The sequence below is a fragment of the Papilio machaon genome, chromosome 5 (genome assembly GCF_912999745.1).
Source record: "Papilio machaon chromosome 5, ilPapMach1.1, whole genome shotgun sequence".
Classification (NCBI taxonomy): domain Eukaryota; kingdom Metazoa; phylum Arthropoda; class Insecta; order Lepidoptera; family Papilionidae; genus Papilio; species Papilio machaon.
This window is the reverse complement of record NC_059990.1, coordinates 6,046,657-6,070,259: the sequence shown is the minus strand read 5'-3', so window position 1 is coordinate 6,070,259 and position 23,603 is coordinate 6,046,657. Positions and strand designations below refer to the sequence as shown.

Genomic DNA, 23,603 nt, shown 5'->3' with positions numbered 1-23,603 from the left:
AAAATATAATTATTGGTTTCAACAATAGGGAACCAAAATAAAAAAAATGTTTTTTTTTTTATTTTTGCAATTTTTACTTGACAGTTGTATATGTGATTTTTGAGTTGTGACTTGTACGTTCTAGTGTTTTTATTAAAGTTTCTTTTTTCTTTACTGACAAAAATATACTGTGAAAAGAATAACGCAAACCGAATAACTTTAAATGCAAAAAGTGTAGTTTTTTTTTGTATAAAAAGGTGAGATTTTTTTGATTAATTTTTAATAATTTATCAAATGCTCATTTTGGTTATTGAATCTAAGTTTAAATATCCTTTTAAATTTTTTTCTTTTTTTTTAATATGATTTTAATGTTTTTTTAATTAGTTTATACATTTTTTAAATAGTAGTTTAAACTAGTTTTCATAAAATTATTTAGTTTTATAATCTTAACGTTTAATGGTTATTATTTTGTATGATAAATTATAAATCAGAAACATTATTGCCACAAATCACAGGGTATTAAAATTTTAGAGTAATCGAATGGGAAGAAAAACTGTCTTTTGCTCACTGTAGATGTCGGCATGATCAGGAGTAACAGAACCAGTAAATAAAGACATACAAAAAAACATTTTACTTTATATATAAAGTGCTCTATGGTCGGTAGTGACAGCAGACTTCCGTAAAATTTCACTCGAAATAATAAAAAATAAGTAATTTTTCAATTATAGTTCATAGATTATAGAAAAAAAGGCTGTTTTTGTATTCTGGCTTCGGTGCTCGTTTCAAACTCCGGCAAAGTTAACAAGGGACAAATTTTTATTAAAATATCTAGAGTGACGTATAAAAACTTTGACAGATGACAGCGGACTCTTGACGCTGCCGATACCTACTTATAGCATTCAGTTTTTCTCCTCATTGATATCTCCTTATCGTTTTTTGTCTTGTTTGTGGGTTCGTGGATGGGTCTTGGGTTTCGCTATCTCTGTCATTTTAAATAGAATGTAAGGGATGACAATCCAATTGTCACAGCAGTGAAAACTCACAGTATATATTGAAAATTTTGAGAGACATGTGCCTAAAATGTTAGTTATAATTTTGTAATTTCTTCTAATTTGTTTTAAATATACAAAGGCACAAAATAAGCTTTACTATTTAATGATCCATTTGTTAAATCAAATCATTATAAGGTTCATGTAAATTTACTTAAAAATATAATTTTTTTTGAAATTTTTCAAACCATTTTTAATCATAAATGAAATTGTTTTTTTTTCATTTTGTTGCTAAGAAATAAAAAAAACAACTTGAATCAGCAGACTTTTATTCTATTAAATAATTAGCGGTTGCAACTTCGCCAGCGTAGAATGAAATAAAAAAAACTAATAGCTTTTAATATTCCCACATACATAAGATTCTGTCAAAGTCCCTTCAAAATGGGCCCCAGCCGTTTTGAAGATTACAAAGAAATTAAAAAATGTTTTTTCGTTATTATCTACGCAAATACGTGTTCACCAAATGTGGATATTTTTCGATTGTCATACTTCCATTTTATTAAATGTAAAGATGTAATTTAAATAACATCTTTACATATAATTTAAATGCCTCTTGTTTTTTTAATTTTCAACGAGCCATTTACATGTGCTTCAGATATAAAATCGGAAGTATTAAATTAGCCGTTGGTAAGATATCTTTTTTTTTAAGTCAATGTGGATAGTATTTGTTTAACATTTTTCTTAGGGTCTTAAAATTAATTAATAAAACTAAAAATTATATCTTCTAACCGTTTAATTTTGTACTATAACATATTAAATTACTTACAGCTGCTTTCTATTACCAGTTACCTGAAAATAATATTAACGTTAAAGCATGACCATTAATATTGAAAATCAATCTGACTAATATTATAAGAAGGTATGTCTGGAATGGATCAACGGATTTTGATGAAATTTAGTCTGGAAGAACACATAGACTACTTAGTAAGTTTTTTAATTTTGCGCGGATGGAGTCGCGGGCGAAAGCTAGAGATAGAGCTAGATAAAGAAATTAAAAGTATAAGGATATTATTAAAGTGGTTCATACTGAATTGGACTGATTTGGTTTGAATTGCCTTCCTGCTAAACTATACAAATATAATAAAACGTAAACACACATTTATAACGTAGAATCGTAGAAATCACGGCATACTTTTGAATAATTCTGTTTCAAAAAGTTCTATACTTATGACACGCTTTAGGGTATATATTTTCACGCCAATAAACTTAGAGGGTAAGTAAATTAAAAAAAATATTGTACGAGAAAGGGATAAAAGATGGATGGTTGCCACGGTAACGGTAATTCTCAGCCAATGACGAGCCTTCGTTGTCATTTGACGTTTGCAATTGAAAGTTTTATAGTTTAGTTTTAGCTAAAATGTCAACAATAACGGAAACTAGTGGAGTTTCATGCGGATGAAACTGCATAGGAACTAGCTAGTTTATCATACATACATTATTATTTGATGAATTAGAATAATTTCTTACCAGGTATTAATTTTTCCATGCCGGTGGTCCAGTCGGCCACGGCCTTTCCAAAGTAGGCCATCGCATTCGGCGACTTTGGTGGCGTGGGCGGATCTTTTTTGTCACCTGAAAAAGATAATATTATTATGAATATTTAGAAAGCAACTCGTTTGCTATTGTTTGGAAATAAAACAATATAACTTAGCCTATCAACTCGATATTGTTCCTATTAGGGGTTATTCTATAGTGTTTGAATTTTTACACCGCAAATAAATATTTTTGCTTTATGATATTAGTTTAAACAGTTTATATTAAAACTTATCGTTGGTACAGAGATCTTTGTGAAAATTCTGTACACTGAAACATCATCTCCCTGTCCTTATCCTACTCAAGTGGGGTCGGTAAGGTTTTATATTTTACGGCCAGCTGCTTGCCTGTTGCCAACCCTACTTGGGAGACAAAGTAAATTTAAATATGTATCTCAATATAAATCAAAAAATATTGTACAAAAACATTAGAATAAAAGGAAGTTATATTTGAAAAGATATATTTTTATTAATTTAACAATATTACTAAAATCACTTACCGTCAGCAGGCATAGCAAACTGAAAAAAAAACAACACAGAAATTAAATCATTGAATTCAATTTAATATTTCAAAAATAATTTTTGTAGCTTCGATAAAATTGTTCATAATTTTGATTGTTAAAAAACTCACCATGCATGCAAACAGTGCCAAGATTACCAAAAAGCAAAGTACGTGTTTCATGGTAGCCAATGAGTTCGACAACCACTAGTCGAATACTAAAAGAATTCGAGAAACAAACATATTATATACTCCTTGTTTCTGAACAAAATCGGACACTGATAAAACACCTGAACTAATATGCTATTGCGCACGAAACCTTTGTTATTCAAATTCGTTTATTTTGCCGCGATGATCAATGACTAATTATGGAGAACCATTTGAAATACTCATCATCTATTGTGTAATTCTTTTTAAAATTATCTATTATATATTATTATTAAATTTATCTTTATATATAAATATTTATGTTTGGTTATCCACCGCTGCAACTGGCGTGCGGATAGTCTTGAGGGTTTTCGCGGAAGATCAGCGCTGAGTGTTCCAGAGAGGAGCACCCAGCATACTAAGCTGAGTGAGGACCCTATCCGGTCAGCATTGCAACGTTAATTATAAATGTTTCTTTATTCTAGTGTAATTTTAATTTTATTCTGTTTTATGTATTTTTAATTATTTTGTAATATGTTAGTTTTTGATTGCGTTGTAATGGTGCGAAGGATTAAATGTTATTTTATTTATTTATTTATTTAATTTTGACTTCCAATAAGTTTTGTATCTTTTTTGTTAGCTACTTCAGCTTTAGCGTTAGTGTAATTAAAAACGCTTACGAAGCGTTTAAGTTTAAGCGCGTATTTTGGCTTAACTATTAGAGGGATCCGCATGAAGGCATTGCATCACAATGACAGCTTACCACATCGCCAAATGCATGTTCCACTACATTCGCACGTCAGCATATGACGCGCCGTCAGCACTCTTTTTTTAAGTTGTTTGGACCAATGTGCAGAGTCAAGGTCGAGTCAATGATAGTTTTTCTAAATGCCATTAAGAAACTCCTTTGAAAGGCGTGACGATTCGTTAGAGTCACGACAGCGGAGAAGTTTGTAACTTTAAATGTGAGAAGGTTTAGAAATGAATCAGAACTGGCTGATATTACTTCGTTTGTACCCAAAATGATTGAAACAAATTGATGGCATTAAATATATTTTAAAACTGTCACAACTGAAAACGAAAAATTGTTTTGAAGAAATGATTCATGAAAACAAAATATTCGAAAACTTTCTTTATTTAAAAACAGTTCTGAAATATGTTAAGGTAGTGTGGTAGACAGGTCGGTTCTATTTTCTTCTATTGCCGGAATTAATATCTGCAGTTGAACAGTGATGTAGACGAAGCTTGAAGCGGCGATGCGCAGTACCAAGCCAGTGTTCATGTAATACATCCCGTACAAAGATAGTCGGGGATCGCGAAACTCTAACGTACGTAGAATTCTTTTGGTCAGTTCCAAAATATCATCTGAAAATTATTACTCTTTAATAAACAACTATTTTGTGGTCAACAAAGATTTTGAACGAACTCGATCTATGAATAGCAAATAACAAAGCATACTGTTTTTAGACGGCATGTTGTCTCGTAACGCTATTATTCTTATGAACAATAACCTTACTGTAATGTATGTGGCTATGTTGGCAGTACTGTTTACTGCCTAGCAGTCCTATCCGAGTCACCAATAGGTTGTATGCTTGTACGCCTGTCAGCATACAGTACACTTACCACTACTGCTCGGTTTGAGTTGTATATAGGAGCAGACTAATTTGGTCTTGTCTATTTGTCGACAAAACAAATCAGTTTGTTGGCTTACTCCGTATTCATATATCCAACCTAAAAGGACCCAGCCAACAATGCATACTATTCGCAAAGTATTGAAATCCTGTGAAGGAAATTATAACAAAATTAAATAAACAGTTCCGTATAGTGGCAAGATTTTTTATTTTTATACTTACCGTAGACTTGTCGTAGGTAATAACAGATGGTACACACAAAAATGTGCCTATTGTGACCGTACACATGCCCACAAACACCTGGAAATACATACACATATCGTAAACAGCAAACCTTAAATGTAACTAACTAGCTGTGCCCGCGACTTCGTCCGCGTGAAACACTGACTTCGAGTACCATTTTATATTGTCATGTAGACAGACAGACGGAGTTACTTTTGGATTTATAATATTACTAGCTGCCACCCGCGACTCCGTCCGCGCGGAAGAAAAAAAAACATAATAAGTAGAATATGTGTTCTTCCAAACTATGATTTACATCTATGACAAATTTCATCAAGATCCTTTGAGCCGTTCTGGAGATACCTTCAAACAAATATCCATCTATCCATCCATCCAGCCATTTAAACATTCGCATTTATAATATAAATAAAATTAAGGATTACATTAATAACTTCTAACATACAACGTACCGTGAATCGATAGCACTTTTCTAACTGTCGTAGTATCTTGAAGATAATTTTAAACCCTTCAACAAAATCATCCGAACTTGCAAAATTGTGAAATGTTACCAAATTGTCGAATTCCTTCTTCCATATTAATCCATCGAATAAGAATTGCTTTGGAAAATGTTCTGAATTTAAATTAGCTCTTTTAATAATAGCTACGTTTATATAATGGACTCTTAAGGCGAGAAAAACATAAAGTGTGAGTAAAAAGCAAACATCGTAAAAGATAAAGAATAAAAGACCAAAGTAAACGGTACCCACAACGTGGATAGAAAACGGAGTAGGATAGGCAAAAATTAAGACAACCACGGTTACACCTTGAAATGAAGCAATAAAAATGGTTACTATTAGATAGGCTTTATCCACTGTATCTCTCATAAACTTCGTCTCCAGTACACCAAAGAGTATATCGATTTCGTAACAATAATCAAGAAGTGTTAAACCAGAATTTCTGTTCGGTATGGCAATGTTTAGTAAAATAACATTTTGTAATAAAGCAAAAAGGGTTAAAATGATTACTTCAGCTATTGTTAAAAAATTAGTTTTCAAGTAGCAAATATAGAACATGTAAAATGCTGAAAAGTTGCCTGAAATTATTGCAAGTACAGCCCTCAATATGCTAGCTGAAGCTTTTTTAGGAGTAATTCTTCCATTTTTCGTTGTGAAGCGAAAAAATCCCGCGAATTTAATAATCCAAAGTAATTTATTATCGAATTTAGTACAGTATTCTCGAGCAAGAATGGACTTAGGATCCATTGTCGCGTTATAACTGTAACAATACTGGTCTTAAATAAACGTTATATCGTTTTTATATCTTATCTATAAAAAAAAACTAATCAGCTATTCATTCTCTAGAGAAATTATTGAATCAATTTGTTTTATTACCAATGTAATCTGATTGAAGTGGTAGATTAAAATTTTATGGTAATTTTCGTTCAGACTCGTTTGTTTAGATTTATTGTATGATTTTAATACACAATAATGTTTTTTCAATTTGATCTGTCCTCAATTTTATGTGAGCTACAAATTCATTACTTATTTTATTAATTTAAGTAAGTTTTTTTCTTCTTTTTGAGTGAATAACTTGAGCACTAGGTATTTATATAATTAAAGTTTTAATAAAACAAAAGAGATATGTTTAATCATGATATATTGCTTATCAGTACAGAGTAACAAAATGTTTGTGTCTAAAATATGAACTTAAGTTTGATAATTCAATGAAAATGCTAGTAAATGCAACTGACAAGTATTTAGTTAGGATCGAGATACAGCGCTACTATTTATTCGTATACAAACAAAACGACGATAAGCCAATATATTTATAATTTTCAGAAATTATGAAATCTTACAAATCGTAAAAAATACATTAACAATTTATTAATTTTTTTAAATCTCATAAACACTAATTAGGTACTACTAAGAAAAGTAGATGATATTTTTACTACTACTCACTATATTCAGACATATTTACAATTTTAAAATTCATCCACAAGCTTCGCTGTGAAAGCGCAAATGTACCGAAAATTGAGCATCTTATTGTTCCTATAATATTTAATTTCGTAGAAGCGCTTCACGTTCTCTCGACGCGACCTCTATGTAAAATTATGCAGTAACAATCAACTCATTAAATAACTTAGTTACACGAATAATTCTCACACTCACTCACAGCACAAACTGTAACCGATCAATTATATAATTTAAATAATATAAATATTTCTAGAAATGCATTTAAAATTGGTACGACATTTAGTGAACCACTCGAGGTCACATTAATTTACAAAAAAAAAAAAAATTCACATCATATTAAGTACCAACAAAGAACAAACATAACATTAAGTACAAAACACATAAAAATTGTGACAAAGTTTTGTGTTAACATATTGACAGATAATTAGAAGCTAGTATCACTAAATCGAGGAAAGAGATTCCTTATTGTGGAGTTAATTTTTCATCAAGCTTAGGGAACGCCTGATACAATAACCTTATGAACCGGACAATAAGTGTCATCCGGTCCATAACGGCTTCATTTTAAATCAGCGGCTACTTGCTCTCCGTCTAGCACCATACTGTAACTACCGCAGTCCAACGCTGAATTAAAATCAAGCTCACAATTACGATTTTAATAACTTCAAATATATCTTAAGACTAAAGCTATCTTTATTTATTCTATGTTACAAACTAAACTTATACATAATCCCGTACCATCACCAAAGATTGCACATCATACCCGATACTTTGATTTTTTAATTGCAGTCATGCCTAACTATAAGGCTAGTATATTTTCATTTGACTGTTAAAAAATAAAGGTATTTTTGGGAACTTTAAATTAATAAAGTTCCATATATCAATACGAATTGATTTAAAACGAGGAATGTTTACAATTAGTTTGGAAGACAATGTTCATTATTACTAAGAAGAGTTTAGTGCATATTGATTTCATAAAGCACTGGGAAATTTAAAGTCAATTTAATCAATTCGATAGGAGTCACTCATAACGGACGGAATAAATTCGTTATACATCGCATAACATAATTCATTGTTATGTTTCCAAATTGGAAAAAAGCGAATAATAAATTATTAAGTACCTAGAGATCTCAATATTAAATTGAGATAATTGTTAAATGTCATCAGTCGAAAATATTTATAATATTCAGTTGTGAACAGGCATCGGCAGTTGTCCCAACAGTTGATTTGCGAACGATGCGTTCGTGAATTTAAAGTGCCTCTTGTCGTAGAATTTGAGTAGTGCAGGCGAGTAAGGGTGTTGCTTCTTAAGGTGCATGTAGTGTTCTTCCGGTTCTGAGGTGGTGTGACCGCATTCTTCGCACACGTACATCTGTAAAAAGTATTATTCAAATTAATAATCAATGGAATAATAGCTTACTTATAAATAAAATGTGTTTAATTCGTATAATTTACTTCGCTACACAAAGACAGTGCCTCTAGTTGACACTATAGTTGGTGTTTGTAGTATCCGACTGTCAACTAGTGCTTTTGCAACGAAAAAAAAATAGAAGTTATAAAAGTATTGCCAAAGCTATTTTATACATTTTGAAAATCTGCACTGAAAATATCGTTAAATTTTGTCATGAAAATCAAATTACCTTAGTTCTTCTCTCCTTGTAAGCATATGTGTGCTGTACGCCATGTACTTTCAGGCAGTGAGATTCTAGTGAGCATCTTTGTGTAAATGACTTCTCACAGAGGTTGCATTTGTAAGGTCGGACTCCCGTGTGGGTTCGTGTGTGTCTCTTCAAGTCGAAGGTGTCATTGAATCCCTTGCCGCAGAATGTGCACAGGTATCGCTTAACATCCGAGTGACATTTCATGTGCCGGTTCAGTAGCCTCTGTAAACTGAAGTTCTTCGAGCAAACCCTGCAGATAAACTTCGTAGGGTCGTCCTCGCTCACTAATACTTGTTTATTCTTTTCCTCTTCTCTTTGTCTCGCATTCGCTTCTGTGGCAAGGGGATTCTTCACACCGTGCCCACCGTTGATAAATTCCAATGGAAGCTCTGCCGGTAAACCCAACTGTAACAGAAATTTATCGTCTTATTTTTATTGTAAAATAACTATTATTTACAAATTGTGTATGTATGGATACAAAAAGACAAAACTCGATAAAGCTGAGCTTAATCAATGTATCAAATAAATGAATAAATGTATAATATAAAATAATGATTTAAATGATATATGAAATAAATAACATTTGTAATTTTAAAAAAACAAATCGCAGCAGGTTGAAGCATAAGTTGATTAAGGCTCAGCGTTACGTAATAACGATTTCTTTCTAATTTGAATATTCAATGTCATCTTTGTAAATGAAAATCAGTTTCAGAATGACATTGAAAAAAGAAAGTAAAAGCTTCGCCTTAAAATCAATGAATGCTTACCCTTTGTTGCAAGATTTGAATTTTGCTATCGGCGACAGAGCCTTTCTTCAGACTTACAGCGGCAGCGGGGCTGAGCGATGAACTCTCGATGTGGCTGTTGCCGTCCAAGGAATTGTTCCCGCCGGGCGACGGCAGCGACACGCCCGTCGGTGAATCCAGCTCCAGTGAGTGACTAGGGAAGGGGAATCCGGGAGATAGCATTTGCTGTCTCTGTTGCAGTTGCACGTGGATTTGAAGTTGCTGCATCTGGCCTTCATTGTGTTGAAGGAGCGCCGGATTTAAATGCATTAACAGATCTGGGCGTTCTTTAGGAAAATTATATGATGGGCTTTGCTCGTGACTCGCAAACGCTAAGTAGTTTGCTTTCTCGTAATACTGTCTGCTTAGATTTATTTGCTCTGCCAGCGATGGGATGTCCGATGGATTGTGAACTGAGTCTGGAGTTATTGATGAAGATTCCCTTATTTCAGAATCAGTTATGGATTCAACATGATTATTTAATAAATTGGCAAAGTCTTCCGCAGAATCAGATAAATTTCCTAAAATTCCTTCGTTAGATCCGGTAAAGGATAATGTAGTTGAAAATTGTATATTATCTATAACGTCTTCACCCATATCAACAACCATAGAAACATCGAAATTACTTCCGTAATTACCAATTGCACCTAAATTTTCTAACTTATTCTCATAGTCTATTTCTTCGTCTTTTAAAGCTAATCCGTAATGTGCGTTCTGCATTAAGGAATATTGTTTACCCTGTTCTGGGAAATTAGTTGCGTTTTCATTATTCTCACATTCCATGTTAAATCCATTCATCATGTTAAACTCATTGGAGAAGTTACTGTTGGCATTGAATGAGTTTTGGCCACTTTTCGTTGAAGGACCAAGAGTTTCGTAAAAAGGAGGCAGACTGCCTGTCGGTGGACTGTTCGGTCCATAATTTGATCGTCCATCTCGACCGTTTCCACCACTTCCAGATCCGCCTCCGAGAGCACCTCCGCCTCCTGAGCTCGGGGCCGTACTTCCACCACCTGAGCTAAAATTTCCTGACCCTCCGCTGCTCTGTGAACTAGAGTTGGTCCCATTGCCACCAGTTGATCGACCATGTCCAGCAGCAGCATTAATAATTCCTGGAACTTTATTTGCTGGACAATTCCGCAAAACCAAAACTGGCCTAGCCAAGATGCTATTAGCAATTTTTGAGCTACTTGTCCTCCTTTGTTCTCTTATCTTCTTTTCTGTTTCTTCGTCTTCGGATTCTCCTCGTTTCTTCGCTATAGCGTAATCTATTGGCTGGTCCTGTTCTGGTTCTGGTGTAGGCAGCGTTGGTGGGACAGTAACTTCCGACAATTCTTTCTTACCATCGCGAAATTGCGACTGTGATGGTGTTCTTTGAATTACTGATACTTTTTGGCATGTTACATTATGATCGATACTAGGAGACGGTACGGACTCTGGTGATGGTGAGTTTCTGGTTGGTAGGATTACGGGTTCACTTTCCAATGGATCTTTCTCTTCTTTAATGAGAGGTTTGTCATCTCCCTTCTTCTCTTCGACCGGCAAATATTGCTTCCTTTCAGCTTGTGTAAGGACGTGACCCCTGTGACTTCCGTAAGGAATATCGCCGCCAAGTATGGATGATATAAATCTCCTCGGTTCTTTCGTGCGACGTTCATGCATAAGTCTTGATCCATTGCTTTCTCCGAACACATCTCGATCTGAAAAAAAGAATAAAAATCCTATGTTAATTCAATTGGAAATCATAATATGTATTAACATTTTCTAACTAATTGAAGAAAATTGGTCGTTATATAAATCTATTGGATAAAAGTAATTATTCTAGTTGGTTTATAACGTATTCGTAATGCGTCGTAGCCATAAGGCCTCGCTGACGTCACTGGTATGTGCCTCCATAACGGTAACACTCGCCTCCGCATACACAACTACAACTCTACTGCATGTGTGCGTGTCATTATTATAATAATTGACGCGCACCGTAGTGACAGATTCAATCTCGAGCTAAATGTGCCAACCAATAGTGCGACCGGCTGTCATCCAATGGGTTTTAAACGCTTCCTGTCTACGGTTGTATTATTAACGAATTAATTTGGTATTTCTCATTATTATTTAATATATTTTATTTTAGTAGAAAAAAGTTTTATATATTATTAATAAATTTCATAGGACTATTATCATTAGAACAAATAGATCGCTGAAATATTTTGTTGTTTTGATTAATTATATTAGTGAAAATTTATTCAAATAAGTGCTATTAAAAATAATAAAAACCGAAAACGACAACATTATTAGATATAGAAAAACATGAGTAGGTAGCAAGTGAAAGTCCCAAGGTTGGACCAAACGAGTTCCTTTGCCCTTTCTCGGCTTTTGTTAGGGACCCAAGGACGAGGCCTGCATTGTTGGGATCTCTTTTTTATATCCCTCGTAATTGTATGCGTCTGCGCAGCTAGGCGTGACGGCACGGAGTTAAATTTGAGAACTTTTCCACCATACAGCACCAATAAAGTAATACAAAAAGTTGTCGGCTCCGTAAATGTTTACAAATTTTATAGCGATATTTAAACTCCAAAAATAGGCTAGCAAATACTTTTATGTTAGGTTATAAACAATCCTAAACGTTTCTTAGAAGTGTCCTCTAGACGTCTCTTTACATAATGGCTACAAGTTTAGTCAGTAGGAAAATATTTGAATGTTCAATGAAGTGACGTGAACTTTGCAGTTAAAGTATAATTAAATGTATGCGTACGTACATTTTCTTTCAGAAGCAGTCATCAAAAATTCTTAAAAATATAATTTTGAAGGAAATTAATAAAGCAGCATATATATATCTTGAAGTCTTTGCCATTGAAAACCTCTTTATAATTCAGTTTTCTTATTTGTTATCAAAATTATATCTTCTAAACAGCAGTATAAAAAGAAAATCAGAAATTAGTATATTTTTTATAAAAGGTCATTAGTTTTTTTTACTATAAAAGTAAAATATAACTCCAATGTAATAAATATTTAAATGCTCAAAAGCAGTTGACAAAAAAAAAATGACAAACGTTTTATTAGCTCACGAATTTAGAATTACGTGTAGCGCAGATGTAGCGGTCTTGAATACCAACGCCGACTTGCCTTTTGCGGTGAGATAGAAACGATAACGCTAATTGCGCGACTGAGATAATATCCCACAGACCAACAAAATAAAAAAGGATTATAGCAAATAAAAGTATACTATTACACTTGACGGTGTGGATTTTTTGACATAAATAATGATACTTTATTATAAATTGTTTTTTTTTTTTTACAATAGAAATAAAGAAAAGTTTTGTAAAAACGTTTAGCGGCTCCGACTTGCCTCATGTGTTCATTTTCATACGAAAGAAATGAAAGCAGCATGAAACGTGTTAAGTCTAAAACACGAATCGATGTTGAGCTCCATTTGACCAATTATTTTAAGAGAATAATTTTATATTAGCTTTTGCCCGCGACTTCATCCATGCGGAATTTATTTAGAAATAAATATAGCCTATGTTACTAGGTGTTAATGTTGCTTTCAAATGGCAAAATCATTTTTGAAATCGTAGAAGTAGTTTTGGAGTTTATTAGTTACATACAAAAATATCAATTTTTCTTTAGACTGTTCTATACTCTATAGTCTATATTATTGTATAGACTTATATTAATCTATTAAAAGTATGTTACTTTGTATTTTTTAATCATGTGTATTACCTTCCTAAATTTTTAATAATTTGAAGGTAATATTTAACAATTCAAAACTAATAAAAAAATAACAGATGGGTGAAATGTATTTAATAATATTGAAATGTTATTTCCATAACAGCATCTTAATTAAAATGACATACTGTATTCTTTGTTTTTTCATGGTGTCTGCTGACATTTAGAAACCTGATAAGATGGTCGTATAATATTATATTGTGTTTATTTGAGTCACCATTGTGAAAAAAGGTCTCTTAAGACATTCTAATTTCCAATACTGCTACCAAAACATAGCATAACTTCATTACCGTGGATTTCCACTGCAGAAAAACCCGTACAAAAACATATTGTTATATCTATTTTTTCAAAGACAATGACAGTGATGATGTTATGTTCTTATACGTGTATTTAGGTATTAAACCCGCGGATAATAATAACATGAATACTAGAATGTTCTGAAGCTATCGAAGTCAACTTTAAATTTGGTCATAATTTCCTTTGTTACACTATTCCCTTACAATGATACTTTGTATTTTTAAGCATGATAACATTACGTTATTGCATAATTTAATTCAAGTACCATTAACATTAAATTGTTTTAAAGGTAACACGTATTGATAATATTGAAAATTACCATACCGCCGTGAGTACCGCATTCAGACAGCATTGAAATCATCGTTAACGAATTCTATTTAAATTGTGCTGTTTTACTCTGTGATACGGTTAAGCAAGGCCTCCTAATTACCATGTTCATATCTATTCAGTCTTTGTTTCCTGTACAGGAATAGTAACACGTTACCTTGAATTGCCGTAATAAGGGTCCATTCAGACGGACCGGGGCAGAGAGCAGTTTATTTTATGTTGCAAATAAAATTCAACATAATACGATTGGAATAAGATTTAATTTGCACGGTTTTCATCAAGAGCAAGGGTAAAAAGTCTTTAAAAGTAAAATTAAACTTTGTGTCAATTTTGTAAAGTTCAATTTTATTTGCGATAAAAATTTGCTCTGTTCTTCGTCCCGGTCTGTGTGAACGGACCTTAATTCGGACAAAATGGTCATAACTTATATCAGTTAAATCAAGTGATGTAAAGATATTGATCAAAAATATGAAATTAATAATTAATAAAGTTTGTTATTGTATTCTGTCCTTTTAAAGTTAAATCATAAAGACAATTTATTGCTTTTTGAATCAGATGCGATATGATAAATTCAGTCGTGTAGTTTCTGTATTAAATCTAAAATGTAAATAGTAACCACAAAATTCCGTTATTTCGCAATATTTTGCTCAGAAACTATGACGCGTAATTCTTTTTAAACGGTAATTTACTTATAATTTGTATAAATTAACGATGATTAAGATTGTGGTTCAACAAGTATTTGACTTTACTTTTAAGACTTTTCAATGCATTGTTTTAGCACATCGAAGATATTCTAGTAAATTATTGAAATAACTTTTAGGCTTATGCACATTCTAAGCCTTGAAGCGGCCTCCTCAATTACGTCGGTTTTCTAAGTTATAGAACTAATTGTAGTACATTGGTAATTTTTATTCCATTTCATTATAAGCTTGCTTTAATCCATGAAAAGAAAAATAAATTTATAAATACTCTCAAGTCTACGTACATTTTTAATATATCTCTAGTGTTATATTATGTAGAAGAAACGGTGCGATCGCGCAGCGACTATCGTGTCCTTGCGGCCGGGGTTATCGGACGCTGTTAGCATTTAACGCATTAAATAAAACGTAAGACAGCTATGAAGAACCGCTTCGGACACAGAACACATAAAACTCCGTTGAAGCCTTTTTTATCGACTTAAATACCGATAGTACACGGTACACGATGAGTCGGGAGTGGCCGAGCTAAGGATCGGTTGAAAGGTCGTCGAGAAGGACACTTTTTGTTCTGAATTATTTATTTTTCGTACGCTTTGCTGACATATGGGGACCGTACGTGCCATGTGAATATTAAACGTTGTTCTTTTTTGTCAGCTTATTTATATAACTGTGAATATAATAAATTATATCGACAATTAAAATAACACTTAACACGAATGTTCATCAAATTAGTTTTTCGATAAATTGCGTGCAAAACGGTCGTATGTATAACACATGTTTTTATCATTTCTTTTGCTTGGAAACACAGTTACGAAGGTCAAGGTTAAAATGTTAATTAGTAAATGTAATGAACCTGTTTATTAGCCGGGTTTGAATGAAAAATATTTTTAACCTGACAGATGGCACCAAATAACTTTCAAAGCGACGCATACAAAAGTAATTACTAAATCTTCCGGATATTTTTCAGTTGCTTTGGTGTAACAAAAAACTTCGATTTAAAACTTCGTGTCTCTAAACGAACGGCCACAAAAACTGTTTGGAGTCTTTATTATTACTTTGATCGTGGTGTGAATCACAACCAGATTTGGCGAGGGTTAATGACCCAAATATGTTTGGCGAAGTGTTCAAGGCTACAGTCAACTAATTTGGTTAGCTTACAGAAAAAAAATCTCGTATCTAAGATGGCGATCATTTGATTTGTTTTCGCATTGCGTCTCCGGTTTGACAACAACTCGCTCGAATATATTTTGTTTAAAATATTTGTTACAGTTATTTTAACTTCGTTATAAATATGCATTTACGTAATATGAAAGAATAATAGATATTTGCTAACATTTCTTAGTGTTTATGTTAAGATTATATATGTTTCGCTAACATTACTTTCTAAAATATATTTAGATACTTAGAATCATTTCAAGTTATGTTATCCAACATTATATTACCTTCAAGAACTTAAAAACCGTTTTAGGGATGTCAAAATGTTGATAAAGGCATCATTTAGTCTTCTTCACTAATGCCTTTCGATAAAAAAGGGTTGCTTTATAATATTGGAATCATATTGACATCGAAATCATGATAAGTAGTTAATTGGTGCACTTAAATGTATAAATCTTACTTCTAATTACTATTACTAATATTATAAACGCGAATGTTTCGATGGATGGATAGATGGATGTTTGTTTGAAGGTACCTCCGGAACGGCTCAACGGATCTTGATGAAACACATAGGCTACTTTTTATGTTTTTTTATATTCTGCGCGGACGGAGTCGCGGGAAAACCTTGTATTTAAATAAAATTTTATTCAACACCTTCAACATGATAAAAACCTCACGATAAAAAAATGTAAAGAATGTGAAATTCTAAAAAAATAATAATTTTAAGAGCATGAGTGAGGGCAAGGCAAGAAGTGAGTGCGTCACACGGTGGCTTATTAATAATATTTTTTGTCACTAGTTTATTTCTGCTTATTATCAATTAGGATCTATTCTACATCATATAGCAACTAATAAAGACAAATCACGGTTGCCAGGGTTATTTCCATTCAATTGTTATTAACTCCAACAACTTCAGATACATTTCATATTGTACTTGAATTGCATCTTTGATCATTAGTTATAAGTATGCATAAAGGAAATCAGTCACATGGAGTAATGCGTAGTAAATATTTTGTTATGCATTTAACTGTTCGCAACGAATTTAAATATACTATAAAATCGTGTTCGTTGCGACTAACGAATTTTTTTTTGACACGTGTAACTTACACTAATCGCAAATTCTAATGAATGACCGTATACGCTGATTTTACTCACGCCGTTTACGCATGACTTGATTAATTTAATTAAGCACACGCCCATTGTTTAAAGGAAATTATATTTTTACGTTAATACAATTAAAAGTCGTTGATTTATACGTCGTTAAACTATTGTATTTAATTTTCATAATTTAAGGTCATTTTACTCAATTAAATTTTAAATAAACATTCGAACTGAAGAGTTAAAAACTGTGCGTGTTTAGACAAAGTTTTATAGTTTTACCTATACACGCCCAGTTTTAACTGAACAATTGGACTACTAAGTTAAAACTAAACTAAACTAGCGGCCATATTAATCATGTATGTTGTACACTATCGTTATGATAGGCGCAATGGTTTTGCCGTCCCAAAAAGACAATTTATTGATGGATTGTCTTCGATACAAATAATCATAATTGTTGGTATAAAATACTTTGTCAACCTAATCGTCTATGAAAGAAATATTTTACCCCTAAACAATACAACGAGCTTATCCGACGTTGGCGCCAATATTCGAATGGAAATAGGATCAGGTGGGATTAGATTTAAACAAAAGCTGACGTTTTTTGTGCCTTCGTTTAAGTAGAAAGTAATACGCCTCACTGGACAAGGGATGAGAAAAATTCTTTTCTGGATTTAACAAGTTGAGTTGAGATTGTACGCTTTTTAGAATAGATAACATTTTGGAGAACTTATTTTGAAATTTTTGAATGCCCTTTAGTTTATACTTAGAAAATAGCTTAATCCTAAAGAAGAGTACTTTAATGTATATGCATGTATATTTTACAGTGAATAATTAAGTCTAATTTCTTATCTATATGCCAATAAAATGAACTATATTAGGCAATGTATACTCAGCTACTAGTATTTTTTTCTTTTAAAACAACGGCAGATGTAAATTCTAAAAGTGGCGTGTGCGATTAAAAACCGACCGGACCCGCATATAATGATCGTTGCGAAACTGGTGCGTTGTCGCGAAGTTTGTACCGGGACATGTGTCGTTGGATGTGTTCCTAGAAACAAATGCCTGCACGTCACGTGTATCGCATCTTGCCAGGGGACATGGCAAAAAAATTAATGGCAACACTCGAATGTGACTCTATAGATATGTGGACTTTCAAGTTCTTCCATTTGATCACAATTTTTTTGCATTCATTCAAGAGAGTTTGAGTTGCGTCTGAAATTTAAAAATTTTAAATGTATGTAATTTAAAATAAATAAAGGAATAAAGGAATAAAAAAAGCTAACGGGAAATGTGCAAAATTTAAATTCTCGATCTTCCTAACTATGGCTCAAGAAAGGCTGTATTCAAGCGAAATAATTAAAAGATTAAATTTAAATGAATGTACGGTGATAAATTTCTTTGTTCGAGTAGAAATCTTTCCGAGAACAGTTTTGCAGTTCCATTATGAATGCAATCGGAGTATTTTTTATGATCTTTGCAAAAGCAAAACCTTAAAAAGGTAGCTGAAACACAATGGGCAAAGGATACAATAGCGCTGCCGGCCACATGGTGAAATGAGTTCTTCGTTTTACAACAAAAAGTAAACTGTTTGTGCACGACGATGCTTGATAAAGATTATTGCTAACTTACAAATACATGACATGCCTATGTAACTTCTTAATTTATTGTGTAACTATGAATCCTCTCCGGTATTTAACCTAACTTAAATATAGTTTAAAAAAAAAAAGAACCGTTATATGAAAACCTTGACATGCTTAAGCTTATCCGCATATAAACTAAAGCCTTTGTATACAAAATTTATGGAATAGTGTTCTCTCATTCAACATAATTTTTAAGTTTGAAAAAAAGTATGTGAAAATAATGAAAAAGAGAACACTTGTGACAGACATCTATGAAACATTTCACAATTGAAGTAATAAACTCTTGATATGGGATTGAAGTTGTCCCATTCAACCCTATCAACTTGAAGCCTTTTGTAAGAACATGACGACGATGCAACATTCCGTATAAGGCCAAGTCAATACAAGCAGACCCTTGTCCCCAATGGTAGTGTCAACATGACACGCGGGATCAGTAATTGATGCGCACGCGCACTTGTTAAGACACTATCATTTTGTATACTAAGCTGTTAAATTCTCTACGAATTTTGTAGTAATTTCCTAAACACAATATTCAGATTTTCTTTTAACTCTTACTGTATTATAAGCAAGATTATTTTTGGTCATAGTTCCCAGAGACATATAAATTTAATTAATAACGTTTCTGACTTATCGTAGGCAACTTAATTACTAGTAGCAAAACTACGTCTTCTTAAAAGTTAGTAAGTATATCTAAACTGTCTTTTTACTGGCTGTGGTTTTTTGTCTATCAGAGCAAAGGAACAAGGGATTTCTTCGCACTTAATTTACTACGACAAGGGTTTACACCTCAATGCTTCTATGACAGTTAAGTCTTATGCACCGACATACGATCCCCTGTGATAACCGTAGTCGCTGCGCTTCGCAACTCCCTCAGACCGGTTAAGTGTATAAAGATATACCGACAAGTATGTAGGTCCATAATTTTAATTTCTTCGTTATAACAAAATTAATTAACGTTTAGTTTTCTAAGTACGAGAATCATAACTTTACTGTTGTATTATGCGTTTATTTGTTTCTTTTAAGTACAAGACATTGTTTGCGTTTTTTTTTTTTAAGATAACGCTAATCGAAATAGTCGAGCTTCGACTAAAAATTTTGTTCTATTGTTGCTGCTACTAATAGCCTAATTTTATACACTTAAACAAATTTTGAGAATGTCTATCATTAGAAAACAAGCGTCCGAATTCAATTTATACTTACAATTAAAAAAACATATGCGTTTTGTTTTATTATCTTCAAGTTCAATTGTAAACCTTCATGTAGTAAAATAGGCTTCTTAATGAATTTTACAAGAAGCAGTAAACGCGATTGCTTTGACCTACTACGACGTAATTAGCAAAACCTGTTTGTATAACTTCATTAATTTCTTTGTAGTTAATTTCTAAACTTTAACAATTTGTGTTAACGTCCACTTACCCAATATTACATTAATAACGTTATTATCAAATTATTTGTAACTGTAATTTTTATTACGACTGACTTATTGATAAAATATTTAAGAATGATATACTTAAATAACCAAAAATGCAACGTTTTTATCATTAAAAATACTGTAGTTTTTGTTAAGTTATATGATTCCTTGAAACGTTTAAAATGTTCGATATTTTTATAACAGGATAAGTAACGCGTTGAAATCTTTTGTACTATTGTTATCTCATATTTTTACAAAGTTCAAAGACGTTGACTTGGTTTGTTTTTACCTAAAGATTAGATAGATGATTTTTTTTAATTTATATTTGAATTGTAATTTAAAAATGATTTTTAAATCAACCGAATTACATTGATCAATTTGTTCCTATTACCTTGGGCGTTTAATGTATCTGCACCCTTTGTGTACAGGTGACATTTCACCTGTTATTATACAATGAACCCTTTTGTGTCCCCTTACGCATTAGAAATTGCGCGAAAACGTCCTTTATGCGGGCGAAGCCTGCTTCTAACGGTGCCATTAATCGTTTTTATTGTAGTCGTTATCTTAGTAAATTTTTACTTTGTTAAAAAACTTATAAGTAATGCCGTACTTATGTTACTGTGGTTTGAAATTAGACTTACTGCTAATTGCTTGCTAAATGAGGGTAACATTTTTCCGGCATATTTGTGGAATTAATTAGTACTCTAAAAGGCTAGACTATTTTTTCCTCTAAAGTATCGCCTACCGTATAACATGTTCATGCGATAAATTATCAAAATTATATATATATTTTTTGGTTTTTATGATTAACAATAACTTATTAACATTGCTTGACAAAAACATGTGATGTTAACATTGCACGTAATACACATACAACAGCTAAGCCAATTAGTTTAAAAGGACAATTGGTATTGCGGTGACTAACCTAAATACAAAGCGAATAGTAATGGCTGCCGGAAACAGCGCCATTGTGCTGCAATCATTGACACCTCGCTGCCATCATCCGGTCAATTCTGGCCTCGTGCTGTGACTCTCAACTTGACCGTACATATACGTCCTCATATAATGCGATAGCATATACAATATACATGCACGTCTATCTTACACACCGGTACAAGTCTATCTTAGTGGGATAGAATTTCGTACGTGTCGAAACTTGATTAAGATTCTGCGGTCATTTTATAGGATCTAGCATATTTTATAGGAATTGTCATATTTATGTTTTAGTAAATTATCAACTATGGAAAAATTTGTACAAAATAAATATCTTGGAGTTAAATTTGTCTAACATGTACTGAAAGTAATTTGCACAAATATTTGGTCTGATATCGTTAATTGTACTGTTTATTTTCCCAATTATTTTATACATTATATATGCAATGTATGAAAAACAAAATAAAATCATTTGGTCAAATTTTAGCACATCTTTAAGAGTAAACATTCAATGGAAAGACGCAAAAACTCGACAGTTATTTCAATGATTCACACATTGTAACCATCCGAGACCGTTAAAATCTCGGGTGACCATTCTCATAGATTGACAACTATTATTTGATTTGTCTCTTCAAATGTTAGGTATTAAAAGACTGATGCATTACTAAAGTTTGGTACCGTTTGCAATTGTTTTATTTTGCAACAAGAATATTTTCCGTTTAATTTACAAATACCTTATCTTTTTGCTTACAAAATGATAACACTATAATAATTCACTTCAATAGCCTGACATTATTTGTGTAGGTAACAAAACCTTCAATTAAAAAAGTATTTCATATTATCCCAACTGAAAAGTTTTAATATGAGTCTGCGGACAAATGACACTAAAAAATTAAGGATCACGCAACTCCCACATGATCTCAGGTAGATTTCTGTTGTGTGGTGCGCCGTGGACGAAAACTGGATTCTGGGCAAGTGCGAGATCCTTTTTTTGGCGAGCAAGTGGCCGTTATGGAGGAAGTGATAAATAAAACGTTATATTTAAATCAGGTTCCGCTTAAATAAATAAAACAAACAGTGACGAGTAGAAAAAACAAAACCATTTTGCATGAAAGAAAGTACTTTAGATGAGCAAAATGTCAAAGTAAGGAGCGTATAATTTTAATGTAGAAGACTCATAAAGAGATTTAGGAAGATATTTGAGGAAATAACAAGATTAAATCTATATGATAGGATGTGTAGAACTTACCGATGCATTCCTTATCCTTCTTGGACAACAGAGCAATGGGTCCGTCATCAAGAGGCGAGCCGGGGCAGAGTGTGTCGGCTTTGCTGGCGAGCAACTCCTGCCCCTCCTGCAGCCCCAGTTGCTGCTCGTGCAACCGCTTCTTAATCAGGAAGATCTTCGGCATCTTCGAGCTTTAAGTAGCACTGCACTCAATCCTTGCTATGCGATCAGTCTAAAAGTATTCACCCCGTCCAGGCACGATCAACACAAGTTTGCATCATAACACTGCACGGTAAGTTTCCTCGCGTGGCTGTTTGTTTGTAGCGGAGCAGCTAGCGGCACATGCGGTACCGTTGGCCGCTGCGAGAGGACTGAGAGGTAGTGTGCGTGCGGCGCTCGCGACACCGTTGCCCGGACAGGTCCGCCCGCGCCCGCGCCGCCGGCGCCGCCCGCCCCGTGCGCCCGAGCGCCTGAGCGCCCCGTGCGCCCGCGCAGACATCGCAACCCACCCGCCGACCGCTGACTCCCATACACATACAGATTCCAGTAAAAGTGCTTGCGCACAGACGTTCCTCCCGACATCATTTAACAATACCGCTTTTGTTTCCTTGTCTATTGTGTATCGTCTGGTATTAATTTCAATGAAACAAAAATACCTTTACTTAATTTTAGAATTATGAGTTTCCTTTTCAAGCTTACATAGGAGTTAAATTTAACGTGTGCGTATAACTTTTGAAGGAAAATTTCTGAGACTAAAGTTGTATGTAATTCCAAGAACAATTTACTTTAAATCTGTGTCAAACGAATCACTAAAATGACTCATCAAAATTTTATAAATCTTAAAATGTATTCTTAGGAAATGAAGGAGAACGGTATAAAATGCATGTTATACTAAATGTAGATACTGCGCAATGATTTTAAGGTCAATATAACTATAATTCTTTATGCATGTGTCGCTGCGAAGTGCACTCATACATATTCATTATTCAGACAAAAATCTTAGAACGTAGACCGCTCGCATGGCGGCAGTCTTTCAATTAGTGAGAAGAATTTAACAAATGAAAGGAACAAATAGAGTGCAATTAACTACGGATATTTTACAACTAAACAAACGGGGATTTCCAAATTAAGTTTTAAAGTTACTTCAATAAACTTTACGGTCCTTATTGTTAGTAAAATTTCCATTTTAATCTACATCTCTTTGTTTAAACCCAAACGTTGTGTGGACTGCCACTGCCGGGCCCTTTATAGATCTTTCCTGGTCTTTCAAATATCGCCGCACAAATTTGATTGCACCATTTCTTTTTAACAGTTTCTTGTTTAGAGGAACCGAAATATTTTTTCACACATGTAAACAATATACAAATGCTTTATGTTGAGTGTTATAGAAATCGCATATAAGTATTCCTTATATCCGGTTTAAAAGTATTACCGTAACCGGAGTTTGAGTCTTAAGAATTTCATAAAACATAAATATAAGCATTAAACCGTATTTTGTTAGATACAAATCATTTCTTGGAATCACAAGATAACACTACTACCCTGGGCATCGGCGTCTTTGTAAAGAGATTTGGATGTCTTAGCGGAGCTGTAATACCCTATTGGAGTTTTCTTT

The 23,603-nt window shown here is 33.1% G+C and overlaps 2 protein-coding genes and 1 long non-coding RNA gene across 4 annotated transcripts; all 3 read right to left on the bottom strand.

Annotated features, from left to right (window-relative positions):
* Positions 1–1,744: 1,744 nt before the first annotated feature.
* On the bottom strand, positions 1,745–3,292 carry LOC123721037. The gene is made up of 4 exons (XR_006756128.1): positions 3,192–3,292; positions 3,061–3,079; positions 2,496–2,600; positions 1,745–1,817 (listed from the first exon to the last, which is right to left on the bottom strand). It is a non-coding gene; the product is annotated as an uncharacterized LOC123721037 (long non-coding RNA).
* A 1,073-nt stretch (positions 3,293–4,365) lies between these two features.
* Positions 4,366–5,600, bottom strand: LOC123721024. Its single transcript, XM_045678034.1, has 4 exons — positions 5,530–5,600; positions 5,060–5,137; positions 4,830–4,986; positions 4,366–4,571 (listed from the first exon to the last, which is right to left on the bottom strand). Exons 2-4 carry the CDS (start codon positions 5,123–5,125, stop codon positions 4,366–4,368), a joined length of 429 nt encoding a protein of 142 aa, XP_045533990.1. The 5' UTR covers positions 5,126–5,137; positions 5,530–5,600.
* Positions 5,601–6,769: 1,169 nt separating this feature from the next.
* LOC106713546 (transcriptional regulator ovo) lies at positions 6,770–22,375 on the bottom strand. Of its 2 annotated transcripts, none has more exons than XM_014506363.2 (4): positions 22,010–22,375; positions 9,458–11,175; positions 8,670–9,095; positions 6,770–8,401 (listed from the first exon to the last, which is right to left on the bottom strand). In XM_014506363.2, exons 1-4 carry the CDS (start codon positions 22,170–22,172, stop codon positions 8,216–8,218), a joined length of 2,493 nt encoding a protein of 830 aa, XP_014361849.2. In that variant the 5' UTR covers positions 22,173–22,375; the 3' UTR covers positions 6,770–8,215. The 2 variants fall into 2 exon arrangements, with proteins under 2 accessions (XP_014361849.2, XP_014361850.2); XM_014506364.2 differs by having other exon boundaries at positions 6,771–8,401; positions 9,515–11,175.
* Between the last annotated feature and the right edge of the window lie 1,228 nt (positions 22,376–23,603).